Raw genomic sequence first — 24,761 nt, forward strand, 5'->3', positions numbered from 1 at the left:
CAATATTAAGATCTCCTAAAGGACAGCTCACATACAATCCACTAAAGCACAATCTAAGTTTACTGTGTAGAAAAATAAAGGTGGGAGCATCCAATCTGATTCCGCAGACATCACATTAGCAAATAATGGTGGTTAATAATGAAATAATGACTGAGTTTTTTCTTTCAATGTCCAATATTTGTTTAATAGTCTATTAAGTTGTTAGAACATAAATACTTATTAGGTTCTTAGAACCAAACTACTAAATAAACAAGAATTCTGAGTTATTTCTTTAGGCCTAGGGTGTCATGAAAAAACTCCTGACATTAAGCATGCTGCAAATCAAAGCAGCATGGGAACTTCTACTCTACTTAAAATCTAGCTTATCTATCTAGTTAATTTGCCCATTTCAGTCTCTCCATCCTTCTCAGCTCAGATGAAATACCACCTCTTCTGTGAAATCATCTACACAATACATGTGACATTCAAACTACCTTCTTAATTGCTTCATAGCTTACCTCCCCAACCAAGTCAGAAAAGAGCCAGCAACACTAGCTCGGTTCCTTTATATACATCATGATCCTTTCCCTGGTAAAGGGATAAAGATTTATATAGGCTCACGCTCAGTTTGACATATTCTTAGCAAAAGCATTACCCAGTATGAGCAACACTAATCTTACTATAACCACAACACTATATTTAGCATGATATCAGTTACAATGAGAACAAATCACTATTAAATGTAAACAGTCACATGGAAAGGTACTATACAGTACTTGGAATAATTTGCAATCTACAATGTTTTAATGCAATTCTAATATCAAAAAAATGGACAGGGACTCCCCTGGTGGTCCAGTGGTTAAGAATCCACCTTCCAATGCAGGAGACATGGGTTCGATCCCTGGTCTGGGAACTAAGATCCCACATGCTGCCGCAGGGCAACTAAGCCCGCCCGCCACAACTTCTGAGCCCTCTCGCACTAGAGCCCACACACAACAGAGCCCACGTGCCAAAACTGAGCCCTCGCACGGCAATCAGAGAGAAGCTTGTGTGATGCAACAAAAGATCCCACGTGCCCCAACTAAGACCCGACGCAGCCAAATTAATTACTTACTTATTTTTAAAATGGACCAAAAAAGCCAAACAGAAAACATCAAATCACACTTATCAAGTATATAGCCTCATAGTTATCAACTGAAATGCTGAAGATCAGCAGCCAAAGAATACAGCTTTATTTTGGCAAACAGCCAAAATACATTTGGTATGTGTTTCAGAGTTAAGGATCTCATCAAGCAAAAGAAATTAACAATAGAAAAATAAGGAAACTAAATCATTTTTTTCAAAATATACTGCATGCAAATTTTCATAACTTTTGAAGGAAATGTTCTCCCATCTTCACAACAGAATTTACAAAGCTAGGATCAATGTGTAGGTTCTACTGGGTGTTTTTTTTTAATTTATTTGGCTGCGCCAGGTCTTAGTTGCAGTATGCAGGATCTTTAGTTGCAGCATGTGGATCTAGTTCCCTGACCAGGGATTGAACCCGTGCCCCCTACACTGGGAGTACGGAGTCTTAACCACTGGGCCACCAGGGAAGCCCCCTACTTGGTGTTTTTAAAGATGTTGGCACTGTAAACAAAAGAGACTTCTATAATCCCTTGCGAGTGCCTAAGTATAAACACAAGCATCAAATGTAATACTATATGCAGACCTTTAGGAAATCAAGTTAGCTTTCTATGAATTAACAAAAGCCAACAGAATTTTAATTCTAAGGTGACAACAGTGATTTTTTTAGTCTCTACGACAGGAACTGCTTAAGTGGTAAATAGCCACATTTACTCTTTATTCCCACCCCTTTCTAAAGATCCACTAAAACCGCCTTTCCCTAACTTCAGTGCTACACTTGAATTAGAACAAAACCTACCATATAACAGATGTTCAATAAAGTAGTTTATAATTGATGTTTGTATAATTAATGACCTCTAATGACCAGATATCTGTTTCCACATCTTACCTCCAGTCCTAAAAGAATATTTGGATTCATTGATTAATTTCATATTGACAAGTAATGTTTAATTCAAGCTAAAACCCCCAAATTGTAATTCAATTGTTGTATTAAAAGGAACTTTATTAAATTGGTTTTATAAGTCCATTTTAAATTAACCAGGTTAACTGGTTAATAAATCCAATAATTTCTCAAACTGGAAATCTACCACCACTATCAGCAGCAGCAAGAGTAGAAATGTTGACTTAGCACTTGCTGGGTAGCAGGAATTACCCCATGGGCTACACACAAATTACACATGTGATCTGAGAACAACCCTAAGATGTAGTTGTTATTATCAGCTCCATCTTCTGAAAAAAGCAATAAGCTCAGGGGAGATTAATTACGTGGCCAAAATCACAGCTAATAAGTGGCAGAGCTAGGACACAACTCAGGCACTGCAAGCCTAGAGTCTGTGCTCTACAATCTCTTTCCTTTTGACTCTCTTCTCAAGTCAACTTTTTAGAACAAGACTGTCTTGTTGGAAACCCACTCTGGAATCTCTAAGTAGTCCTTATGCAGCTGGTGCTTCGAACTGTTGTTTCCAGGGGTCCCAAAGAATTTGCTATGGCAATGTCTGATAAATCCTCCCCAAGGGTCAACCTTAGATATTCTATTTTACTGGGTTCTTATATTTGTTAAATATTTTTGGATTCTCTTTCATCTTCTTGCCTAGACTGTCTTTTGGAGATTAAAAAATTCTGCAAGTTTCTGATCCATGTTCCGTGGAAAAGCACTTCCTTGGCTGGTTTGCTCAAAACTTCTCTCCCTCAAGTTTTACAAAGGGCTTACCACACCTTAAAACCCAAGGCTTTATTTCTCCCTGTCACTTAATTAAATTTCAGCTATGTCCTGTCTTTTAACTTTCCTTGATTTTCTAGCATCTTGTCCTGAAGTTATATAAAAGATAAACATCTCAGGATAGTGCACAGTCATACAGAGCTAAAAGCATGTGTACCTCCAATAAAGAGCTGCAACACTTTCTGCTTCATCAACATTATCCTGGGTTGAGTTCTTAGCCTTGTGACATCCCAAAATTGAAATGAATCTGATACCCAAATGCAAAAGATTCAGAATAAAAGGCAAATTATGTACATAAAATCACTATACCTTCTCCACTAAGACAAGTTTAAACAAATCAGGGAAAATGTCTCTCCATGAAAATTCTACCCTTTCCATGATTAAGATTCACCCTTAGTCTACATTGTAGTGACAAATTTTCACACTCCTCTGCTGCCCCTTCCGTGCCCTCAGAATTTTTTTTTTTAAAGGATTCATGCACAAGACATGTCTACAGATACATACACAGACTCTCTTCCCAAAAGGTTTATGTTCCAATTAGGTAAGGAAAAAAACAAAAACAAACCCAATCTTTGATCATCCATACTGTCTACAAACCAGTCCTGAAATATCTCAAAAGCCATCTGCCATGGAAATGCTGATTCACACAAACGAGTTGGATACTTTAAATAATATGCAGACTACAGTGCCTTCAAGTAAAAAGTATGATTTTTTCCCCCTTCAGAAAATAAGTTTTTAAAAATGATGTTCCATGTGCCTAGAAAGATCTGCTTCTCTGTACCCCAATCCCTACTCCTGGCAAACCATTACTTTTAGTTCAGTCCTTGACTTAAAATTCTGCCTTCTCTTTTCTAGTCTCAACTGAATTCTCAAATGATGCTTTCCTATACACTCCAAAATTCTTTCAGAGCCTAATCATAATTTTAGATTTTATATTTACTTTTTTATTTGCTTTACGTAGACAGGAACCAGATTTACTACTATACCTAGCACTGCCCAACACACAGAAGGTACTCACTTATTAACTGACTGAATTAATAAGCATTACTTGTGTAAATTACTGGATTCCCTCAACATTACAATCTCTCAGTAATTTGGCAGTTTGAGGAAAAAAAACAGAAAGGAAGCATGCCACCTAAAATAACAGTGAAATTAGCTACTAAATTAATAACTTAAATATGATGTTTTCCCGAAAGTTCAAGACTACTAAACTGCTCTATTCCCTTAAAAGTTATCAGCTCCTTCACAAAGAATGAAGAATGGATTTCTTAAAATTTGTTACAAGTCCAACTACAAAGTGCTTAAAATCCTGTGCAAAACTGTTATCAACCTCTTCCTAATATTAAAATGAATTAAGATATTTTTCACTGACTCATCACAAACTGGGCAACTTAATCTTTCTGACTATTCTGCTCTCCTTATAGCTACCTCATGAGGTACCTCTCCCAATAATGTGCATTCCAAGATGGCCAAAGGGACATAAATATACTGCAAAAGAAATACTTCAGGGAGGGGAAAAAAAAAAAAGATGGGAGCAGGCAAACACACAACAAACAAAATATAAAAACCATTTAGCAGTGGTGGTTTTGAAAAGTAACTTGTCTACTGGGACTGGATAGCTATTTAAGGCTAGTCTAACATACTGTGCACTAATTTACACTAGATCCAATCCTTTAAAATAGCATAATATTAGACCTAGAACCTAGACATATATGTGTCCCAAACACTGAAGAAACTATCTTTGGACCATTAATCTGTATAAAGATGATTTAAAGATATAATTAGGCTAAAGTACTCTCAAACTTATTTAATTAGTAAACACGTATTTGTTCAGTATACACAATGAATGAGGAAGGGCATGGTTAAATTCTCAGCTCCTGAGACAGAATCTTTATAAGTTAGTCCTCTTTACCATCCTTCTATGGTGAAAATTAAAGGCTTCTTCTGGCTACACAGTAGATACATAAGCATTTTATATCTATATATGAAAATAGTTTATGGAGGGTACTGATAGTTGTCTGATGTATTCACTCTTCCTACCCAATTAACTATGTAACCGATCCTCGTTAAGGTAAAGCTTTAAATGTTTTGAACACTGGGTTCTCAAGAAATGAGTTGATAGATGACTATACAAAATACATATAGGGATTCGTAAGACACTGCACTTAATGAAGCACTCCCATTAGTTAAAACTACCACTAATCCTGTACTACTAGGATTTGATATCACTTAAAGATAATACTAAGTCAGCTTCTAGCTCTTCAGAAGATTCTAGAAGAAATTCCAATAAGCTTACCCTGTCAAGAATTAGTTTTTTTTAATTTTATTATAGCCTCCAGAAACCATTCCATTAAAAAAAATCACAATGCCAAAGATGCTTTCATTTTGAGCTATCAAATCTGTTACTTGTAACTCCCTATTAACTGAACCAAAATCTTTCACAAGCATACACCTTTTAAAAGCCTACCACTTCCTACTACAAACATACACAACACACCTGTCCCAACACTGCATGTAATTTTCTCATCTCCGAATTTCCAAATTCTGTTCCCCTGCTCAACTGTGGCTTTTTTAAAAAAAATTCAATGCATACTGAATCAAATTTTAGAATATTATTCTTCCTAAAGGTGAGTAAAATCTGCCTTTTATTATCCTCAATTGCTTGACATTATCTAATCTTAAATAAAAAAATCATAAGTTAAGATTTTGCTTATGTAGTGTTTTTGTCAATTATATTGTAATTACAACCAACCAATAATGTGATTACACTAAACTAAAAAGATTTATTCAATGAAGATTAAGGTTTAAGCCAAAAACATGTCTCATAAAGTCATAAAGACAAGCTGAAGTAAACACCTAAGTTCAATTGCTATTAAAAATGAAACAATCTGAAGTTCTAATAAAACAGTATATCAAAGAAACTAAGAAACTGAAATGAAACTTGAGGGTAACAATGTTCTGATTATGGAAAATTTTTAAGTTGTGATATCACAGTTACATTTCAAGAAATCTTATCTTCGAGAGATGCACTGAAATATTTAGATGAAAGTGTATGATGCCTAGGATTTACTTCAAATTATATGGGACATATAAAAGGTTGAGATATGGATGAAATAAGATTGGCCAAGTTTGAAGATGCAAGACAAATAAACATGAGTTCATTACAGTATTATTCTACTTTTACATACATTTGAAGTTTTCTGTAAAATATATAGTTTGCCCCATAACACAGTATGTACCTCTGCCATCAAAGACTCATGTCACTGTCCATGTAACATTTTATTCCCAATTGTCTTTTAAAAACAACCTGAGGGAGAAGATTGTATCATGACAAGGAAATTGTTTTTAACAAATGATTGAAATGTCATACATACACAGAATAAACAGAAATTTTAAAAAGGGGAAGATTTTCAAAAGCATTAACATCAGGCAACAAACATCACTACTTACGCAGAATGGAAGTGTTAGGATGAAGATAAAAAACTAGGGAAATTAAAGAAAATGTTAGAAAAAAGATCAGTATGGTTGTCAATCATGTGCACCATGGTATAATGAAGAGGAATGAGGTCTTTGAGGAGACTCCAAGAGTATATCACACAAGATTCCTCCTTTTAGCTCATAACATATGCATGGTAATAGCTGTACAGTTAACATTAAAAGCTCTCTCACCCAAATAAATCATACCCCTTCCCACACATCATTTGTTCTAAAAGTAACTGTCCTTTACTAAATATATCATTTTACTTTTCTATCATATTTAAATGATACAACATTTCACCTAAGATATTGCACCAAGTAACTAAAAAATCTGACCTTTGAACTTCAATGACCACTGAATAGCTATACATATACTACTACCAAGAAAAAGAATCCATATTAAAAAGTCATCTAGTAAGCATAAGAAGGTCTAATCTGGATTATTCTAAAGTCAGATGGCTTGCGACTCCACTAGCAAAGTCCCCTATCTGGTGGCAGAAAATAAAAACGGGAAAAAAGTGTTCATTTTTAAAGATAATACTTACTTAAGAATGGTTTTTGCACTACTGCAGTCTTCAAATCGAATGGAGTAACCAACTTCCTGGCCCAACATCACATCCATTTCATCAGCAACTCTCTGGGCCACACTCATTGCAGCCACTCTCCTGGGTTGGGTACAGGCAACTCCTCTTTTGGGTCCTGGTAATGATCGCATGTACTCCACACACCACTGTGGAATCTATCAAATAATTTCACATTTAAATTAATTCTACTCTGCCTGTGCATCAGGTATATTTAACATGAAGTGTTTTATCTCATTCTAATAATTTAAAACAAAATTCAATTTAGGCACACCACAAATTATTACTTATGACTTAAAAATATAATAGCATGAGCTCTCCAAGCCAAGGAAGGCTCATGTATAACACTGATATGTCATAACTGTACTCCTCAGTGAGCTAGGTCCACTGAGGCTTTGCTGAACATGCTCTATGGTGTCAATGTTCCACCACCAAGCATTTCTCTATGCACTGGAAAAATTCCAACTTATGAAAATTCTACTTCATAACAAATGTTAGTTCCCAAAAATATTCTAAGAAACTGTAACTTAAATTCCTATACAATTTAAGTTACAAATTCAGCTCATACTTGGTAAGCCAGCAGAATCTAACTCCTATCCTTCTCCCCTCAGAAGTATGCACAATGGAAACACCTTAGGTACATCTTAAAAGTTAATTTTAGTTAACTATCAAATTCAAATTCAATAGGACCTATAGAAGCAGCAACAGCACTTCCCTGAAGGAGGGCAATGAAGGGTAAACAAGGAAAAAAAAAAAAAAAAAGACCAACAAGCATAAGTAGTTGGTTGTTGCCATGATGACACTACATTTCCTAGCTGTTCCATTATCAACAGAAACTAAGATATTTGATAATTTAATGGTTCTTCTCTACTCACTTACCTGTGAAAGAACCATGGGAAAAATCTAAGTGCTTACTACATTAAATTGGAATCCACTCCTACAAGAAGAACGTGATGGATCTCCATCAAAGCCTCCAAAAGCCTAACAGATTTTAATGCTACAGGAAACGTGGCATTTTTTTGGTATAGGATTTGTACAGTGATATTTGAAGAATACTAGTTGTACTATCACTACTTTTTTTTTTTCTTTTTTTTTGTGGTACGCGGGCCTCTCACTGTTGTGGCCTCTCCCGTTGCGAAGCACAGGCTCCGGACGCGCAGGCTCAGCAGCCATGGCTCACGGGCCCAGCCGCTCCGCGGCATGTGGGATCTTCCCGGACCGGGGCACGAACCCGTGTCCCCCACGTTGGCAGGCAGACTCTCAACCACTGCGCCACCAGGAAAGCCCTATTACTACATTTTAGTTAGGTTCCTTCTGCAGTTTTGTTTGGAGAATTTCACTTTCTGATAGGCACAAAAAGATAACCAAAAATGGCTAACTATTCTTAATGGCTTTGAGTCAAAGTTTAATAGGAGTATGCAGAAAAAGCATTTGCATGAAATTCACTATTTACACTGTTGTTTCCCTTTGAATACCCCAAATCCCTGCAAGCCTAGGTATCCATGTACCTTAAGTATTTAAAAAAAAAAAAAAAACTAATCCAAAAAATCACAAATCTTGTTTTGAGTTCACCTGCCCTTCTTCTCCACTAACTGCTACTAAATAAACTCATCTCTGAAATAAGGTTAATCATATAAGACCACAGAAGAGCAGTATGAAATAAATATAACTTTGGCTATGAGACAAAGGGACAGAGTTTTAAATACTGAACCCACCTATATCTACAGTGTAACCTAGGGCAACCCACTAAACCTCTCATAAATCAAAGCCTCATTTTGCTCATCTGTAAAATGGTGATTAACAACTTCCTTGCATGGCTGTTGAAAAACTTAAATGAGAAAATACAAACTACATAGTGCCTGGCTTTACCCAATTGCTGACTAAATGGGTGCTATTAATACTACACAAACTAGATAAACCAGTTGAAATAATTAAAAATATAATATTAATAAGCTTAGAGTTATATCTTTTCATGTATTCTTTAAATTTCCATAAGGTGATAAAAATAAACCAACAGTTTTAGCTTCTAACATCAGCATTACACTTCCTCCGTTTAAAAAGAAAAACCATACTTAGGCTCAGTCTTATATTATATAACAAAAGCCTCCAATCTGGGTTGCTACTGTAGCCTTCAAAATGTCTCCGTGAAATACTCAAACTGATAGACTTGTGGCATTGTGTAACTTAAATTATACACATACAGGATAACCTGTATATGCAGTATGCTCAAATCTAAACATGTTCACAGGTACATAAACATGGAAAATCAGGCCCGTAGGAAACACAGCAATTATTTCTGCGTGATAATTATTAAATTCATTTCAACACTTTCCTGAATTTTCCAAATTTTCTACAATAGCCAGGGGCTGCTATTTTTGTAAAATCTAAGAAATTTTTTGATGGGTCAGGCTCAAGCACCTGAAAATGAAAATACGGTTACCTCGCCCATAGCAAGAAAATGCAAATTAAAAATTACACTGAATTACCATTTTTCTCCTGTCAGATCTGCAAAAGTTCAAGTTTAGTAGTACACTCTAGTGGTTTCCCACATATGCTCTCATACATGCTCACGGAACGGTAAACTGATACGTTCCCTACAGAAGGCTATTTGGCTGTACGTTCCACAACTATAATCCATCTTCTGACCCGATAATTTCTACTTCTGAGAATTTATCCTAAAGATATACTTGCCCATGAAAAACAACCATTAGAAGCAGCCTAAATGTCTATAACATGGGCCTAGTAAATAATGGCTCATCCATGTTTGAAAAATATCCTAAATATATTTCTAATACAACACTAACATGTGTGTTTAGTTCAGGGGTGGGGAGGACGGGGACACTATTGGATGGAGGTCACAAGTAAAAAGACTTTACTTAGCTCTTCTATTTTTTTTTTTAAAGAATAGGTAATATTCATAGTTCAAAACAATTATAAAAACAAAGAAATGAAAATGACAAAAACAAAACCACTCCAATGGTTCAGCTCTCTCCACCCAAGCACTGGAAAACAAACCTTGTGCCCCCAAATATGTACCACCCCAGATTCAGAGTGGGTGGGAGAGTATCACTGCCATAATTTACATAATAAAACTGGAAAAAAAAACAGCACCGCTGTTTTTCCAAAGAGACTCAGGAAAATAGGTACTCCCTACAGGATTCCAACCCCATAAGTCACTAAAAGTTGCTAAACATAAAAGCAGCTATGCTTCAAAAAGTTCTGACAGACAGCCAATGAGAATAACCACCAGAACCAAATACGCAACATTTAGTAAACGTAAACATTAATAAAGTACATACTGTGGTATTCAATAACTCACCTGTGTTGTTTTACCAGACCCAGTCTCACCAACAAGTACAAAGGATTGATGTCTAACCAGAATATCTGTAAACCTATCCTTGTATTCCCAAACAGGGAGCTGAAGCCGTTTCTTCAGAATATCATAGTATCGAGGCGTATGGGGTAAGTTGGTAAATGGATTAATGCACTGTGGAAGTGATGTGTGTCCTGCATGTCCGGTGTGTGTAGAATGAGCAGAATGTGTTGAATGTGCTGAATGTGCCGAGTGGGTTGAGTGAGCTGAATGGGAAGCTTTTAAAGGTGGTAATCCAGCACTGATAAGCATAGCATTCGTGGAAGCTCGCAACTCTTTCTCCTTTTCTTTCTCCCTCTCCCGCTCTCTATCTCCTCTATCTCGTTCTCGTTCTCGATCTTTAGACCGATCTTCACGATCACGGTCACGATCTCGATCCTTCCTAAAAAAAAAAAAAAAATTTATAACTCAGATTCCAAATTTTATGCAAAATGTTCATAGCGGCGTTATAGTCACAAGAAAGTAAAATGTCCAACAACCAAACAAACTGATATAAAACTCAAAGTATCAGAAACAATGAAAAAGAACTTGTAATCAAGGATTCTCCATGCCTCATCCATAAACATCTTTCCCTTCCTTAATGATGCTTCAAATTCTATTAAGAAACAGTCTCTTTCCACCTTTAGCCATCAGCTGAGATAACACAAGAACTCATTCTGCATGTAAAATCCTTTCCTTCTTAGAAATTAAAAACTGAGGGCAGTGTGGGAAAAAGGTAGGGACAAATTAGGCAAGAGAGAATGGCATCAGAGTCTTTCCCAGATTCTCCTTCAGGTTACATGAAAAGGTATTTTCACACTGCAAGTATGTTCAAAATTTAGCAAGAACTAAGTCTTTTATTGCTTCTGGCCTCAAAGACAATTCCACCTCACATTACAGTAATACAAACAAAATTCAGCACAAAATTCCGAGTTAAAGAATTAGCAAGTTTATTTTCCTAAGTTAACGCTTCCCAAATTTTGTTCAAAATGCATATATTGCTCTATAAGGAAAACTAAAACTTTTTATTCTTGTTTTCATTGTTTACTCTTGCATGTATCCTTAACAGCAATAGTAAAAAACACTGGAAGTACTTTGTAAAACCTATGTATACTTTGATCATCCATAAAGTGAAAAGTAGCTCATTTAAAAACAAGCTTCACTGAACACTATTAAGTTGTTTAAATTATGCAGATGACCACCATATTAACCTTAGGTCATTTAGCCAATTCCAGCATCTACTTCTAGATACTAGAGATGATCCCTAACCAGTAAGAATTTTTAAATTATCTATACTTATTCATTTTATTAATCTAGTTTACTTCAGACTAAATCCTATAGCAGACAAATGTGCCACAAGGTGTTTGGACTCATTTGAAATAGTGAGGCCAACATGGAACCATGACACAAGCTGCTAAACATGTCATTGTTCCTTATCCATAACACACAAAAGACATACAAATTTCCCATGCCCCAATTATCAGTAGCAGACTAGGGAAGATCATTCATTTTGATGTAATGGCAAATCAGCTGGGCAAGTTACTCCCCTTCGTAAAATACAGCTAAAATGCTGAGCCCAGCATGAGTTAGGATGGTTCCCCAATTACAAAAATGGTAAGCTGACCAATTATATTTGATATTGTCCCTTCTAAAATATTCTATTCCACAGGAACTTGCCTAAATAGAGAAAAGCCTTATTATATGTACACAAATATTCATACACACTATTTTTTACATATATATAATCTTTTCATATATGTATATATAAGCGATTCTCCCTTCCCCCAACCCAATGTTCACCTTCTACAGCTAGGATCGGAGCTTCTCATCCCATGTGGCATAAAGAGAAAGAAATCAAAGGAACCTAAAGGATAACCTACTCAGCATACAAACTGAAGTCCCACAACTCAGAACTTAAGCTTCCTGGCCTATCTTCGCAATATACCATCAACCATCCTTTCTTTGCTTCTCTCATTCTGCTCCAGTTTAACGTGCTTGTAATTAAATAAGTATTTGCACAGCTCCAAAATGTGAATGAGAAAAAGTTTACAACAGGATAGATAGATACATGTCCAGCAAAGTGAGAAGCACTGTAGTCAGGAATGGATTCAAAGACTAGACATTTTACAGTTCATAGAACATAAAGGATCCTTAAAGAACATCTGGTCTAAATAATACATGTTTTTCAAGGGCCTACTTCACCAGAAACTTTATTACCAAAAATAACTGCAACAGAGGAAGCATAAAATGCATTCTGAAGACACAAAGATTAACTGCTGACCATGAATTGGGGTTTAACTCTAATATAAGAGTAAAAGGAGCACGAGCACCTAGATCACAGGTGCATAACCACTGGAAAGGTATAAGCCTCAATTTACTAATCTGCAAAGCGAGAAGTATTAATAAAATAGTCTCTTAGATTAAAATTAGAAAGCAAATTCAATCACCTAGAAATGTTGCCTGTGATTCCAACTATCTACCTTCAACAGGAAAGGGAAGATAAAAATTAAGGGTCAGTGGGGGGGGGGGCCTCAAACCCACTGCTTCATAAATATATGCAGAATATCGTGTATATGCATGTTTTCTTTTTTAAACAGGCACCTTTATTATAAAGGAGTTTGTTACTTAGAAGATTTACTAATCGAGGTATAATGCTTAAAAAATTAATTATCAAAGCAGTGATCACTTAGCCACAATACTGGCAGGGAGAGACACAACAGGACACAGTTGTTTAGCATGTGGTTCAGTATTTTATCTCAGCTTAATCCTGGCTCAACACTTAAGCTAACTATATGACCACATTTATTTCTTTCCTCATCTTTAAAAAGCTCTTGTGGGGTACTGCGAGGGTTAAATGAGTTAATATATGTAATGTGCTTAAAGTAGTGCCTGGAACATAATAAATGCCCAATAAACATTGCTTATCATTTATTTTTTAAATTTAAAACACCACGTTAAAATTCTACATGGAGTAACAGAAACTAAAGAAATGCTAATGAAGATGTAAACTGGTTATCAAAATCAGAGTATTTTAAACAAGCATTGATTTTAATCTGGTAATCTCACTTTCAGAGACTTCTAGGGATATAAGTACACATAAGGATGTTCATCACACTTTTCACTTGTAAGACTAGGAAACTACCAAAACGTCAGTGAACAGGAAATTGGTTAAATAAGTTATGATACCCCTTTACAAGTGGAATACTATGCAGCCAATGAAAAGAATAATGTATATCCATTCCACAGTTTATAACGTATTTCTGGGTGAATTTAAAGAAATCAAAGCACAAATAATACATATTAAAAGATCCTATTGGTATCAAATAGGATACCTGTGAATAAATATGCAGAGATCTAAAAAAATTTTCATCAAGGGATTAAATAAAGATGGGGATGAAGATTTCTGATAATTTTTTCCCCTTTTCTTTATATCTTTATGAATGGACGTTTCTTGTGTTCCCTGGGGCAAGTTACTTATCCTCATCACAGAACTGCAGTGAAAACCTGTTTATAAAGCACCTGAAAGTTTTGGGAACACTGTACGTACGTTATCTGTTTCACATTTTTAACCAAAAAAATTCTTATCAGGCAGTAATATCAGAAACTAACATCAAAGTGAAAAATGTCCCTGTTTTCAAAATTTTTTTCCATACTTCAACATTAAGTTGTCTTTTGGTTAATAATTTTACACAGAAAATGTTGTGGGAAAAATGGGAAAAGGAATACGGTCAGTATGTAACAGAAACCTTCAACTTCTCTACCTGTTTCCAAACTTAAAATATAGCAAGAGTAAATAAAGCCATATATAGTTTGGGAGCATGAATTTGAGTAAAATCTCTCACTGAATTACCTTCCCTTCTGAGTAGCGGGGAAAATGGGACATCCATGTTTGGCAGTGGAGTTCACAAGACTGACAGGCCTACCCTCCCATGTAAAACCACCTGCTACTTAGCAGGGCTTTAAAAAAAAAAAAAGAAAAATCTGCAAGATTGCATGACAGTCAACAAATTATTTTGTTGACTTTTTAAATTATTAAATATGGAAAAAAAAACCCTAAGCACTAATAAACACTCCAAGCCCACTGCCAAAGAAAGTTCTATCAGAAATGACATTCAGGTGACACAGAAATGAGTATACAAATGTCCCTCCAAAGTATCTCAGAACTTGAGCTTTATTCCAAAGATGAACTCTCATTCATTTACAGGTAGATGTCACATATAATACCCAAGAGAATCAAAAGGTCACCACCAAAGACTTAAAAAGTCCACATTTTTACTAAGGATGTCGGATTTGCAAGGAAAGGGGAACAAACCCATGTACATATCATGGGCCCACTAATCCCCCAAAAAGCATTTAAATGGTGCACATACACACAAATACTAGTAAGTGAATTCATTCCTTCCCCGTTTATTTTTTTCCAATCTGAATTCTGTGAGAGGCATTAGTTGCATCTTAGCCAGATGACAAGCAATTTATTTTTGCTTCACAGGAACAAAGAACCAAGTGTTCCCTACTTTACCAACCCATTGTAAATGTCATTAAAATAGGCTGTAATGACTCTTAACTACAGTCACAGTCTGTGTGCTGTACAGGAAAAAGCAAGAGGCTAAGATTGAAAATTAAAAGATCAAGGTTCTAGATCCACCTGTAAACTGTAAGGTTGCACAAGCCACCTTAACAACTCTGGGTCTCCATTTCTCATCCCTCGAGTGGAGCCGAGTATACGCTCTTTAAAGTCACTTCCAGCTCTAAGGAGCCTGTGACTTGTAGCTCAAATGTGCTCAAGTTCTGCTGTGTGTTGGGGTCAGGGAGAGAAAGCTGACACAGAACACTGTAAACTAAAAAATGTACACGATTAAACTGTTATATATTTATGCTTTCCATATTCAATATACGGAAAGCCACCAAAAAGTATACCCTATCCTGGCTTATACTCCCCAGACACAGACACCTCAATCAACCGAAAGGAAGGACTTTGAGTGATCAAAAGTTATACAGACTTGACACAGTGATTCTGCACACGTACACACATACTAAAATGCAAAATTATGCAAAGTATTGAAGATATTCAGACTTTCATGTCTCTGCCTGAATTACCCAAATAAACCTCTGTACTTCAGGAACGAAAAGTACACACTGGACAAGAAATGATTTTGATGCAATTGCTAAGGTTAACTGTTAAATTCCTCTGCACCTTTAAGAAAAGGTAAGTAGAAAGGAATCTGAAACACCACGGGCGTGGTCTACTTCAACTCCCAAGCAACCTCCCGACGGGCGATATTTTGCCGTAAACACTAAAAACTTTTGAAAAGGGTCTTCTCGTTTCAAAAGCTACCTAGGAACGAGGGCGGGGGAGGGACACAGAAAACAAGAATTTATTGGAAAAAAAGAATGCCTTCTAATTGCTATCCCGGGGATGCCCAATAACTACTGTTTTGGCCAAAGCAGGAAATAAAGGAGATGGCGGGAGCGTGGGCAGAGAGCGGAAGTTTGCCTAGTATCTACTTTGAAGTGTTTGAATGGACCGAGGCACGCACTCTCCCGCCAAAGTATAAACTCCGCGGCTCCAAACCACCAGCCTTCCAGCCCATCAGGTATACTCCACGTTTTCCTTTCTCCCGGCCGGCCCTCTACTCTCCCCTCCCCCGAGAACTCCTCGTCCGCACGCCTCACTCTACTCCCAGCACCTCCACCCCAGCCTACACAAGAATCCACGCGCTTCGCTCACTTTCCGGCCTCCGCTTCTCCCCTTGCTGGGCGCCCAGCCGCCCCCCAAGGTCCTCTCCCCGACCCCGCTGGCTGAGAAGTACCTGGTGCCCTTGGAAACGATTACTCCCGCCGCGCCCTCCCCCACCCTCTCCCCAGGCTCCAGGCCTTACCAGGAGCCCAGGCCACGAGGTCCGCGGTTCCCTCCCGGCTCCCCTCGAAGTGACTCTTGCTCGACTCCGCCCGGGGAGGAGGCACCCTACTGGCCACGACAGGCCTCTCCGCTCTCCCGACTGGGCCGGGCGGCCACCGCGCCACTCAGCTCCCCGCGCCCTTGCTGGGCCGAACGCCTGGGGGTCCGCTCTCCCGCGCCCCGCCGCCAGTGACCCGAGCCCAGAAGAAAACAAAAGAGTCAGGGCCCGTGGCCCGCTCGGCCTAGCCCTCCCTGGCCCGCTCCCGGCCGGGACCCCAACAAAGCCTGAGCCCCTGCCTCGCGCCCCCGGCCTGGCTTACCCATCGGTCCCCGCACGCTTCTTGCCGGAGGGGTAATCCTCCCCCAGGTCCAACCGGTGTCGCTTAGACATCTTCGGACTCTTCGAGCGGGCGGCTACGAAGGTAGAAAAAAGAACCTAGCGGCTCTATCGGTGCAGTCGAAGGCAGCTACAAAACTCTGGAGGACCCCCACCCCTCCCGCTACAACAGCCTACACCGTGCGGCCGGAACCAGGAGCTAAAATGGCGGCGGCGATGAGGGCTGGGCCTGCGCGCGCGCTTCCGCGGTATGCTGTGCGTGCGTGCGTCCGTGCGTGCGTGCGTGCGTCCGTGGTGCGCGCGCACGCATAGGAGGCGGGAACTCAAGCCCCGCCCACCGCCTCGTTGACCCGCCCTTCTTCCGCCCTCCGCCTGGCAGGCACTTCCCGCCCTCTGGGCGGGTGCTAGGCGGGTTGGGCCCTTGGCTCCTTCACGGCCCTTCGATTTAGGCAATTGAGAGAAGAGGAAGTCTAATCCTAGTTAGGAAATCCTGTCCATCTGTATTACTCTGGCATTAGGGGAATCTGAGACCCACAGAGGTTGAAAAACTAATCGAGATTATACAGCTGATAAGGGACAGAGCCAGGATTGGTACCCAACTGTAACTCCTGATCTAGCACTTGAAGCCACTGACCAGACATTCTCAACTGCAGTGGGAAAACTGAGGTGAGAAAATGTCAAGACTTACCATAATGCATTTTGCCTTTTTTTTTTAATGTTTATTTTATACTATAGTTGATTTAACATTTTGCCTCTTTTTACCAAGCACGGACAGATTGCACTCAACCTATTGATGTTTTTACTGGAATAGGGAAAATTGGCAGTAAGGGCATAACTTTTTCCTGTGTGCATATTATGTGCTTCCATGCTGTTAACCCTACTTCTATTCTCATTCTTAACAGTAACCCTGCAAAGTAGGTGTTATTCAATAGATATGGACACCAAGACTGAGAGAGGTTATGTCACACAGCCATTAGGGCTGTCCCTAAAGCCATAGCAAATTGTTGGGGTAGAATGACTTTATGACTTTTGTGACTCTCTCCCCCCAGAACCTATCTGCTTGCTCAGTTGCATTCATTCCCAGAAAAGCACACAAGAAAAAGATCTGTGAACCAGCCCAAGCCGGGTGATCTATGTAGTTTGCGCAGTGGTCATTTGGATGCCCCGGAAGACCATATTAGGGTTCCTATCCAGTCCTCAGAATTGCAATCTCTAAGGTTAAATACAACTCTACAATTGCAGCTTATAAAGAGAATTCTTTTATTTTTTTTGTACAAAATCCACATTCCAAAGTCAGCCCAAAGAAAAGTGAGTATCTTCACTTACAAAATACTCAGTATAACTTTCTACCCAAAAAGTACATTAACAGCATATTGACTTTTGTTGGAGATCATGATGCATAATCACTGAATTGTAAACCTGGAAGGGTTTCCAGCTGATCTTCTCTTTCTGCTTCATTTTCCAAATGAGGAAATCTAAGCCCTGTGATGACCAGGTTCACCAGTTAGTGTCAATGTCAGAATTAAAATCCAGATTTCACTCTCACATTTCCAGGCTCAGGTCTCCAGGTTCCCAGTTTGAGGGATACTATAAAGTGCTCTAAAATTTTGGAGAAACAATGAAGGAAAAGCTTAGAATTCTACCTGCAGAAATGCTCCACCCTAAGAGGCATCAGCCTGTCATAAATGTGCAAGGAAACTTGGTAAAGGAGGAACTGAAATCAAAGTGATAAGGCTTCTTCCTTGGGTCTAGTGTATATTTAAAGAAAACTGTAACCTAATCAATTGTGTTGTGACCTGAATGACTGAAGAGAGGCTGTATTTCTCTAAGGATAGTGGCCTTTCTGGAATCTACAACAGGGGAGCAAAGGGCCAGAATCTGCCAGGATGTTTACACTCTCTGTGAGGAGGGATAGAGTTCTGGATCTGAATGACTCACCCTGGATTTTCAGGCAGAATGGTCCCTAGAATAGAGAAGAGCTATCCACCAGCTCCCCTACAGCTTCCCAGAAATGTTGCCAGAGGAGATTTCCTTTACTCTTACTCTACCAGACAACTCTCCAGTCTATTATTTGGTCTATGGCATGACTTTACTCACCTAGAGGGAATGTCTTAGGCAGCTAACCAGCTCCAGGTGTCAAGCCAGAGGTGTCTCCCAACCTAACTTAATAAATAATATTAGCTAACACATATAACACACACATATACTGGGTCCCACAAACTGTTTCTTATATATATTAACCTATCAGATCCTTACAGAACTTTAAGCTGGGTGCTATGAGTTAGACTTGTTTACAGGTGAGGAAACTGATGCGCCAAGAAGCTGAATATTGTGGCCAAGATGACAGTTTTGGATTCATCCCAGAGCAGTCTGTGTGCTTAAGGGGTACACGGTAGCACTGCTGATAAATAGGTATTCTTATTCCACATTATTCTCCTAGAGTTTGGTTATTGAGGATAAGTTTCCCCAGTCAGACAGACTCAATGTGAAATGATAAGTTTCTACATTGTCAAAGGGGAGGACGCGTTTACAGAGCTCTCAATGAACGGGTCAGGATTTAAAAGACTTGAACCCATTCTGTCTCCAGAGCCACATGATTAACCACTGCACTTTGTCACTATTATCTATGCCTTAATTACTTCATTTACTTATTCACTCAACAAATATTTATTAAACTCCCATGTCAGGCATTAAGTGCTGGGAAAAAGAGAAGAACAAAATAGCCTTAGTTCCTGCCTTTATGACACTTATCAGAGGGAGAGAGGCAGGCACTAAACAGATAAATACACAGGTAACTATATCTGGTAAGTGTTTTTAGGCCATGCAAAGGGAACAGACACTGTGAGAGCATATAACAAGTGGCCCTTATCTAGAGTGAAGGTTAGGGAAGACCTCTCTGAGAAAGGGACATTTAAACAAAGACAAGAATAAGCAGTACAAATTGGTCAGTCAAAGAGGTAAGAAAGCATTTCCAAGCAGAGGAAGCAGCCTGTGCAAAGGCCCTGAAACTTTCAAAAGTCAGGTGCAATCCACAGGCAGAGAGAATATAAGCGCAATGAGATGAGGAAGACGTGATCCTGCAGATGCAAGAAGGGGCCGTTTCACGCAGAGCGTGAGTTGTCTGCTAAGGATATTAAGACTATCCTTCCCAAGAGTAATAGGAAGACATCAAAAAGACTTAATTGGGAAAATATGATCACTTGTGAGGATTTGCCAGGATCAACCGGCCAATCTGTCTTTTTGAATTCTCTTTAGTTGCAAAATGCTTACAAATTCAAAACAATCTTCAGTAGTGCTTTTAATCACCCTGTCCTCTCTCTACCATTTAATAGAAACTGTAACAAAGTGTAGTGGGCACTATGACTTGCCATGGAAATTCTGCTTCAAGAATGAAAGACATCCCTCAGTTTTTAGGAGTGCTACTTGCAGACGGTACTCAACTGTCTGCTCCCTTCAGGAATTTCCTTGGTTAAGGAGAGCTGCCTGGGACTTCCCTGGTGGTCCAGTGGTTAAGAATCTACCTTCCAGGGCGGGGGACGCAGGTTCAATCCCTGATCGCGGAACTAAGATCCCACATGCCGCGGGGCAACTAAGCCCATGCGCTGCAGCTACTGAGCCCGCACACTCTGGAGCCCACACACCACAGCTAGAGAAGCCCACACACCACAACTACTGAGCCTGCACCCTCTGGAGCCCATGCACCGCAACTAGAGAGAAGCCCGTGCGCCAAACAAAGAGCCCAAACACTGCAACAAAGGTCCTGCATGCTGCAACTAAGAAGCAACACAGCTAAATAAATAGAGCTGCCCAAGGGCAGCCTGAAGACGTTGTGGAGGTATAAACACCTGATCCCTTTACGTAACTAGGAATAACCGTGAGCTTTGGCGCATCAGAGCTCCCTATGGGATCAGCTGAGGCTGTTATTATTTATGATGGTGTCTCTTGTACCACCATGCATTTTGGCCACTAACCACCTGGAGTTAACTCAGATGCCATGATTTAAGGGCACAGTCTCCAGTAAGACTGCCCTTACTCCAGATGCCATCCACAAGCTCAGGGACCGACAGGCCACCTGTACTTCTGACCAACTGGCTACAAATTTGGGGTTTCCCACAGCCTACTCAGGTTCAGTAATTTGCTGGAATAATGATTCACAGAACTCAAGAAAGTGCTATACTTATGATTACAATTTTATTATAAAGTATACAAATCAGAATCAGCTAAATGAAGAGATACATAGGGTAAAGCCTGGCAGGGTCCTAAACACAGAGCTTCTGTGCCCTCTCTCTGTGGAATTAGGACACATCACCCTCCTGACACATCAAGGTGTTGTTCACAAACCAGAAAGTTCCACTGAGCTTCAGTGTCCTGAGTTTTTATTGGGGTTTCATTACACAGCCATAATTGATTTAATCACTGGCCCCATGATGGAACTCAATCTCCAGTCCCCTTCCCCTCCCTAGAGGTCCAGAACCTAGGCTGATGTCACATGGCTGAAAGCCTCAACTCTTTTATCACATGGTTGGTCTTTCTGGCATGACCAACCCTCATCCTAAATCATCTCATTAGCGTAAACTCAGGTGTGGTCCGAGGACCCACCATAAATAACAAACTCACTCCTATCCCATGGGAAATTCCAATGGTTTAGAAGTTGCCTCCCAGGAACCAGGGACAAAACCAGTCAAATTCTTTATTATACGACAGCATCACAGCCTAATTTTTCCCTCTGTCTGATCCTACTTTTATGCCTTTCCTTCCACTAGTGTACTCCTTAATAAACTCCCAGAACACTAATCTTTGCTTCAGAGTCTACTTTTCATGGAACCTGACCTAAAAGCTTTGGTGCCAGGAATGGTCCAAGAAAGAAGACACTATGATTGAATTTTGGAGTTGGCCACCAATTTCATTGGCTGGCAATGAATCAGTGGCAGGTAGAACATAGCTACCACAAGAAAACAGGGCAATTGTTAAAGCTTTCAACTGTGGTGTACGGGGAAAGATCAGGCACTGTTGCCAAAGTATAGGGGAAATAGTATCTATTCTGTAAGCATTGAGATTTGATTGGCTATTGCTAAGTAGACTTGATACTTTGAAGAGAGATAATGAAAGGCTGAGTATGATTAATCTGCAAGTCAAAGCTCAGTATGGAAGCCAGAAGATCTTCTGGAAGCATGTACAGAGGTTCTCATCTCCTGCAGTGGGAAGACAGAGAAAACTGAGGACAGATCCCAGGACTTAACTGTAACAGTAACAGAAAGCCAAGTGGAAACTTCCAAAGAAGATTAAACTCTCCATTTAGGCAGGCATGATATTTCAAGGGTAGATCCCTGGTTGGGAAAGAGTGGGACCCTGACACATGGGATGAGGACATTTAGGTCGATATACATGAAAAATCTCGAACCCTAAATTCTCTACAACCTGCTGAGCCTGCCAAAATGCCCCATTACTTCCTATTAAAAGCTAGTGCTCCTTCCTTGTGAGATAATGAGAGGCCTTCTGTGCAGGATAACATGCACCTCCCTCAGGATGCACCCCCCACATTACCTGCCGATCACTAGGCAACGATTAGAATTAAGTCACGATATATGATATTCCACAGACATTCTAAGGCTGATAATATTGGAAAGCAACCCCAAAGAAGCTGTAGAACCTACGCAACAAGTACCAACAGAAGCCAGGGAAGTACACATGTGATTGAATTCTAAAGGTTCTGGATAAAAAGAGAAGAGGGAGGCGGAACATAAAGTCCAATGAGGGAGAATTTATCAATTTGGGTGTACTCTCCCAGGATACGGGTTCGCGCAAGAACCCCAGGTGATGGCGTGAACACACTCAAGATGTCATCTAGAAGCATGGCAAAAACAATGGCCCAAACTACATCAAGTAAGGTAGAAATGCCGGAACTGCTGTGGTTGACAGTGTAAGGGGGGATTAAACAGCTCAGGTAAGTGAACATGCTAGAGCGAAAATACTTACATAAAGCTAGAAAACTCAGCAGATGAATATATTCCACAGAAAAGTTCAGAGGATACACCACTTAGCAAATCGAAAAGGAATTTCTGGTGAGAGGCATCATCATCACTCATAACTTCAGTGGTGGCTGTCATCATAGTTCAGGGCTGAAGATAGAAGACGACATTTCAGAGCTGGGCTTCCTGAGAGAGGTAGAGATGATAGCACCCTGTAACACAGAGGTCTTATGGTGGCATTTAAATATCCGAAACCAAGTGGATGCTATAAGGTAGGAGTGCAGCGCAGTCAGTGGGGCCTGACCCACAGAATTATGGAGATGGTAAATAGAACAAGGCATCTAGGGTAAAATAGATGGACAACCATCAAAGGAAGCCCTCAATCTGAACAACCAAAATAAATCAAGGATGCAAGATCAAGAGGTTAAAGAAAGTTGCCCCAGTGAAAATTTGCCCAGTTTCTGGACCTGAACTATGTCAAAAACCAAATTCTTCACACTGAGTAAAACAAAGCAGAAAGATGAGATTATTGAAAGGCTTTTGACCTGTAAGGTGGGACACTCAGGGCTACCAGAGCAATGAATTCTGAGTTGCTCACAGACTAAAGGGTTTTTGGGAGGGTAAATGCAGAACTTATTTGGACTTTTCAGCTGATTGGTTGCCTGGTGGTCTTCTTCCTTATTTTGGTCAGGGTAGTGAGTCAGAGGAACAAGGAAATCCAAAGATGGCATGAATAGACTTGGCATTTGGGGACTGACCCGCAGCCTCTGCTGATTTCTGAGAAGAGCTGTAAATTCCTGCAACTTATGTTAGGTAAAGTTAAGTTTCATTTTTCTTTAATGAACCCAAATTAGCCAACTCCATTTTGTCCCTAACATAAGTGACTCCATTTTAGTTTTGGGTTTACAACCGGTTTTTGGACCTGGAACACATTAATTAAGGGAGAAATATGTTCCTAGGAGAAAGAACTCTACAACACCGTAACAGTGTATTCAGTAGTCATTCCCCGAGTCCTTTCCTTAAGGGGTCTCTAGCCATTTGCTTATGTAGCCATACACTGGGGAAAAGAGAGTTCCCAAACGTTTCAAGGACAATTGGATATAGAACCTGAACTGACATTGACACTGAGAGACTCCAAGTGCCTGTATGGACTCTGTTAGAGTGGGGGCAGATGGGAGCCTGGAATGGAGGTCTGGCCCAGGTCCAGCTTGTAGCAGTTTTCCTGGATCCTCAAACACACCCACTTGTCATGTCCCCAGTCCATAAATGTATCAGTACACTTAAGAATAGACATCCTTGGTAGTTTGCACAACCCCCCATATTGAATTTTTGGCCTGTAAGGAATAAGAGCTATCATAGTGGCGAATGCCGAGTAGAGGCTTATGAAACCAACCCCCCCATCTCAGCCAAGATACTAAATAAAGAACAACCTGGGGAGGAATTTCCACTTACACCACCAGCATGTAAAGAGCTTAGAAGTTTATCACTCCCGTTCTTAGAAGAAAAAGCTGAACAAACTGAAAGCCAATGGCTTTTCTTGAAACCATTAGAAAACTGAGGTTGCAGGGTAAACTGCCACCCTGAACTCTGGAGAGACAGGCAAGTTCAAAGAGTCATAGCAAAGATGTGATTACCTGGAGCAGAAGCCACTGGAGCCATACCTGGTTGGAACGCTCACCTCAATGGTCATTTTGACAAATTGCTAATGGCTGAGTGGGGACTATCTAGAGAGTGAAAAACTCTTGTGGGCCTCAGTCTTAGGTGGGCTTTCACACTCCAGTGGGTTTTACCTCCAGGAATCCCATCAAGTTTTCACAATAAAGAGCCAAGAAAGATACTGTTGTGGCTCCGGAAGAGATGGGGAAGAGCAACCATTGTGAAATATGCCCAGAACATTCTCCATAGCAAGAGCTTACTTTCCAGGAGAGAAAAAGGCTCTTACCAGAGGCTTCCCACCTGGGTGGAGGGCATTTCTCCCACTCCAACCCCTTCTAGCCTTCCTGTTTTATCTAAGGGTGTAAAAAAAAAGCTAAGGCTTGTGAAGGTCACAGCTCAGGAACACAGGCGCATTAGAAGATAGATTCAGTGATAAGATTAGAGAACACATCGCCTGCCCACTCCTTACCACCACCCCAGCAGGGTTCCAGTGTAACAGTATAACACGATTAGCACTGAAAGAGTTGCAGGATGAGGACTCAAACTGAGGATGATTCCATAGGGAAACCATAGTCAACCTGGAAGACTAAATAAGGACAACAGAGGACTTTGAAACCTCTAGCACCTACAGGTACAGTAAACATTAAACACAGCCCAACTTCTGCC

The 24,761-nt window shown here is 39.8% G+C and overlaps 1 protein-coding gene and 1 long non-coding RNA gene across 4 annotated transcripts in view; one reads left to right on the forward strand and one right to left on the reverse strand.

Moving 5' to 3' along the window:
* Positions 1–16,691, reverse strand: part of DHX15 (DEAH-box helicase 15) — a 51,652-nt gene extending 34,961 nt beyond the window's left edge. The window contains exons 1-3 of one of the 3 annotated variants that reach the window (XR_004349947.1): positions 16,454–16,685; positions 10,202–10,637; positions 6,847–7,040 (exon numbers count right to left, since the gene is read on the reverse strand). Coding sequence is in view for 2 of the 3 variants with exons in the window: in XM_032632247.1 (XP_032488138.1) it covers positions 6,847–7,040; positions 10,202–10,637; positions 16,454–16,524 (701 nt within the window). In the remaining variant the exon portion in view is untranslated. Of the gene's footprint in view, positions 1–6,846; positions 7,041–10,201; positions 10,638–16,453 lie in introns of all 3 variants that reach the window. The other 2 variants (XM_032632247.1, XM_032632248.1) reach the window with 2 other exon arrangements.
* Positions 16,692–16,899: 208 nt separating this feature from the next.
* The window catches only part of LOC116754593, a 54,890-nt gene continuing 47,028 nt past the window's right edge, over positions 16,900–24,761 (forward strand). Inside the window, exon 1 of the long non-coding RNA XR_004350083.1 lies at positions 16,900–17,136. This is a non-coding gene — a long non-coding RNA (uncharacterized LOC116754593). The remainder of the gene's footprint in view (positions 17,137–24,761) is intronic.

This window comes from Phocoena sinus, chromosome 5, assembly GCF_008692025.1.
Source record: "Phocoena sinus isolate mPhoSin1 chromosome 5, mPhoSin1.pri, whole genome shotgun sequence".
In the NCBI taxonomy this organism is placed as follows: Eukaryota; Metazoa; Chordata; class Mammalia; order Artiodactyla; family Phocoenidae; genus Phocoena; species Phocoena sinus.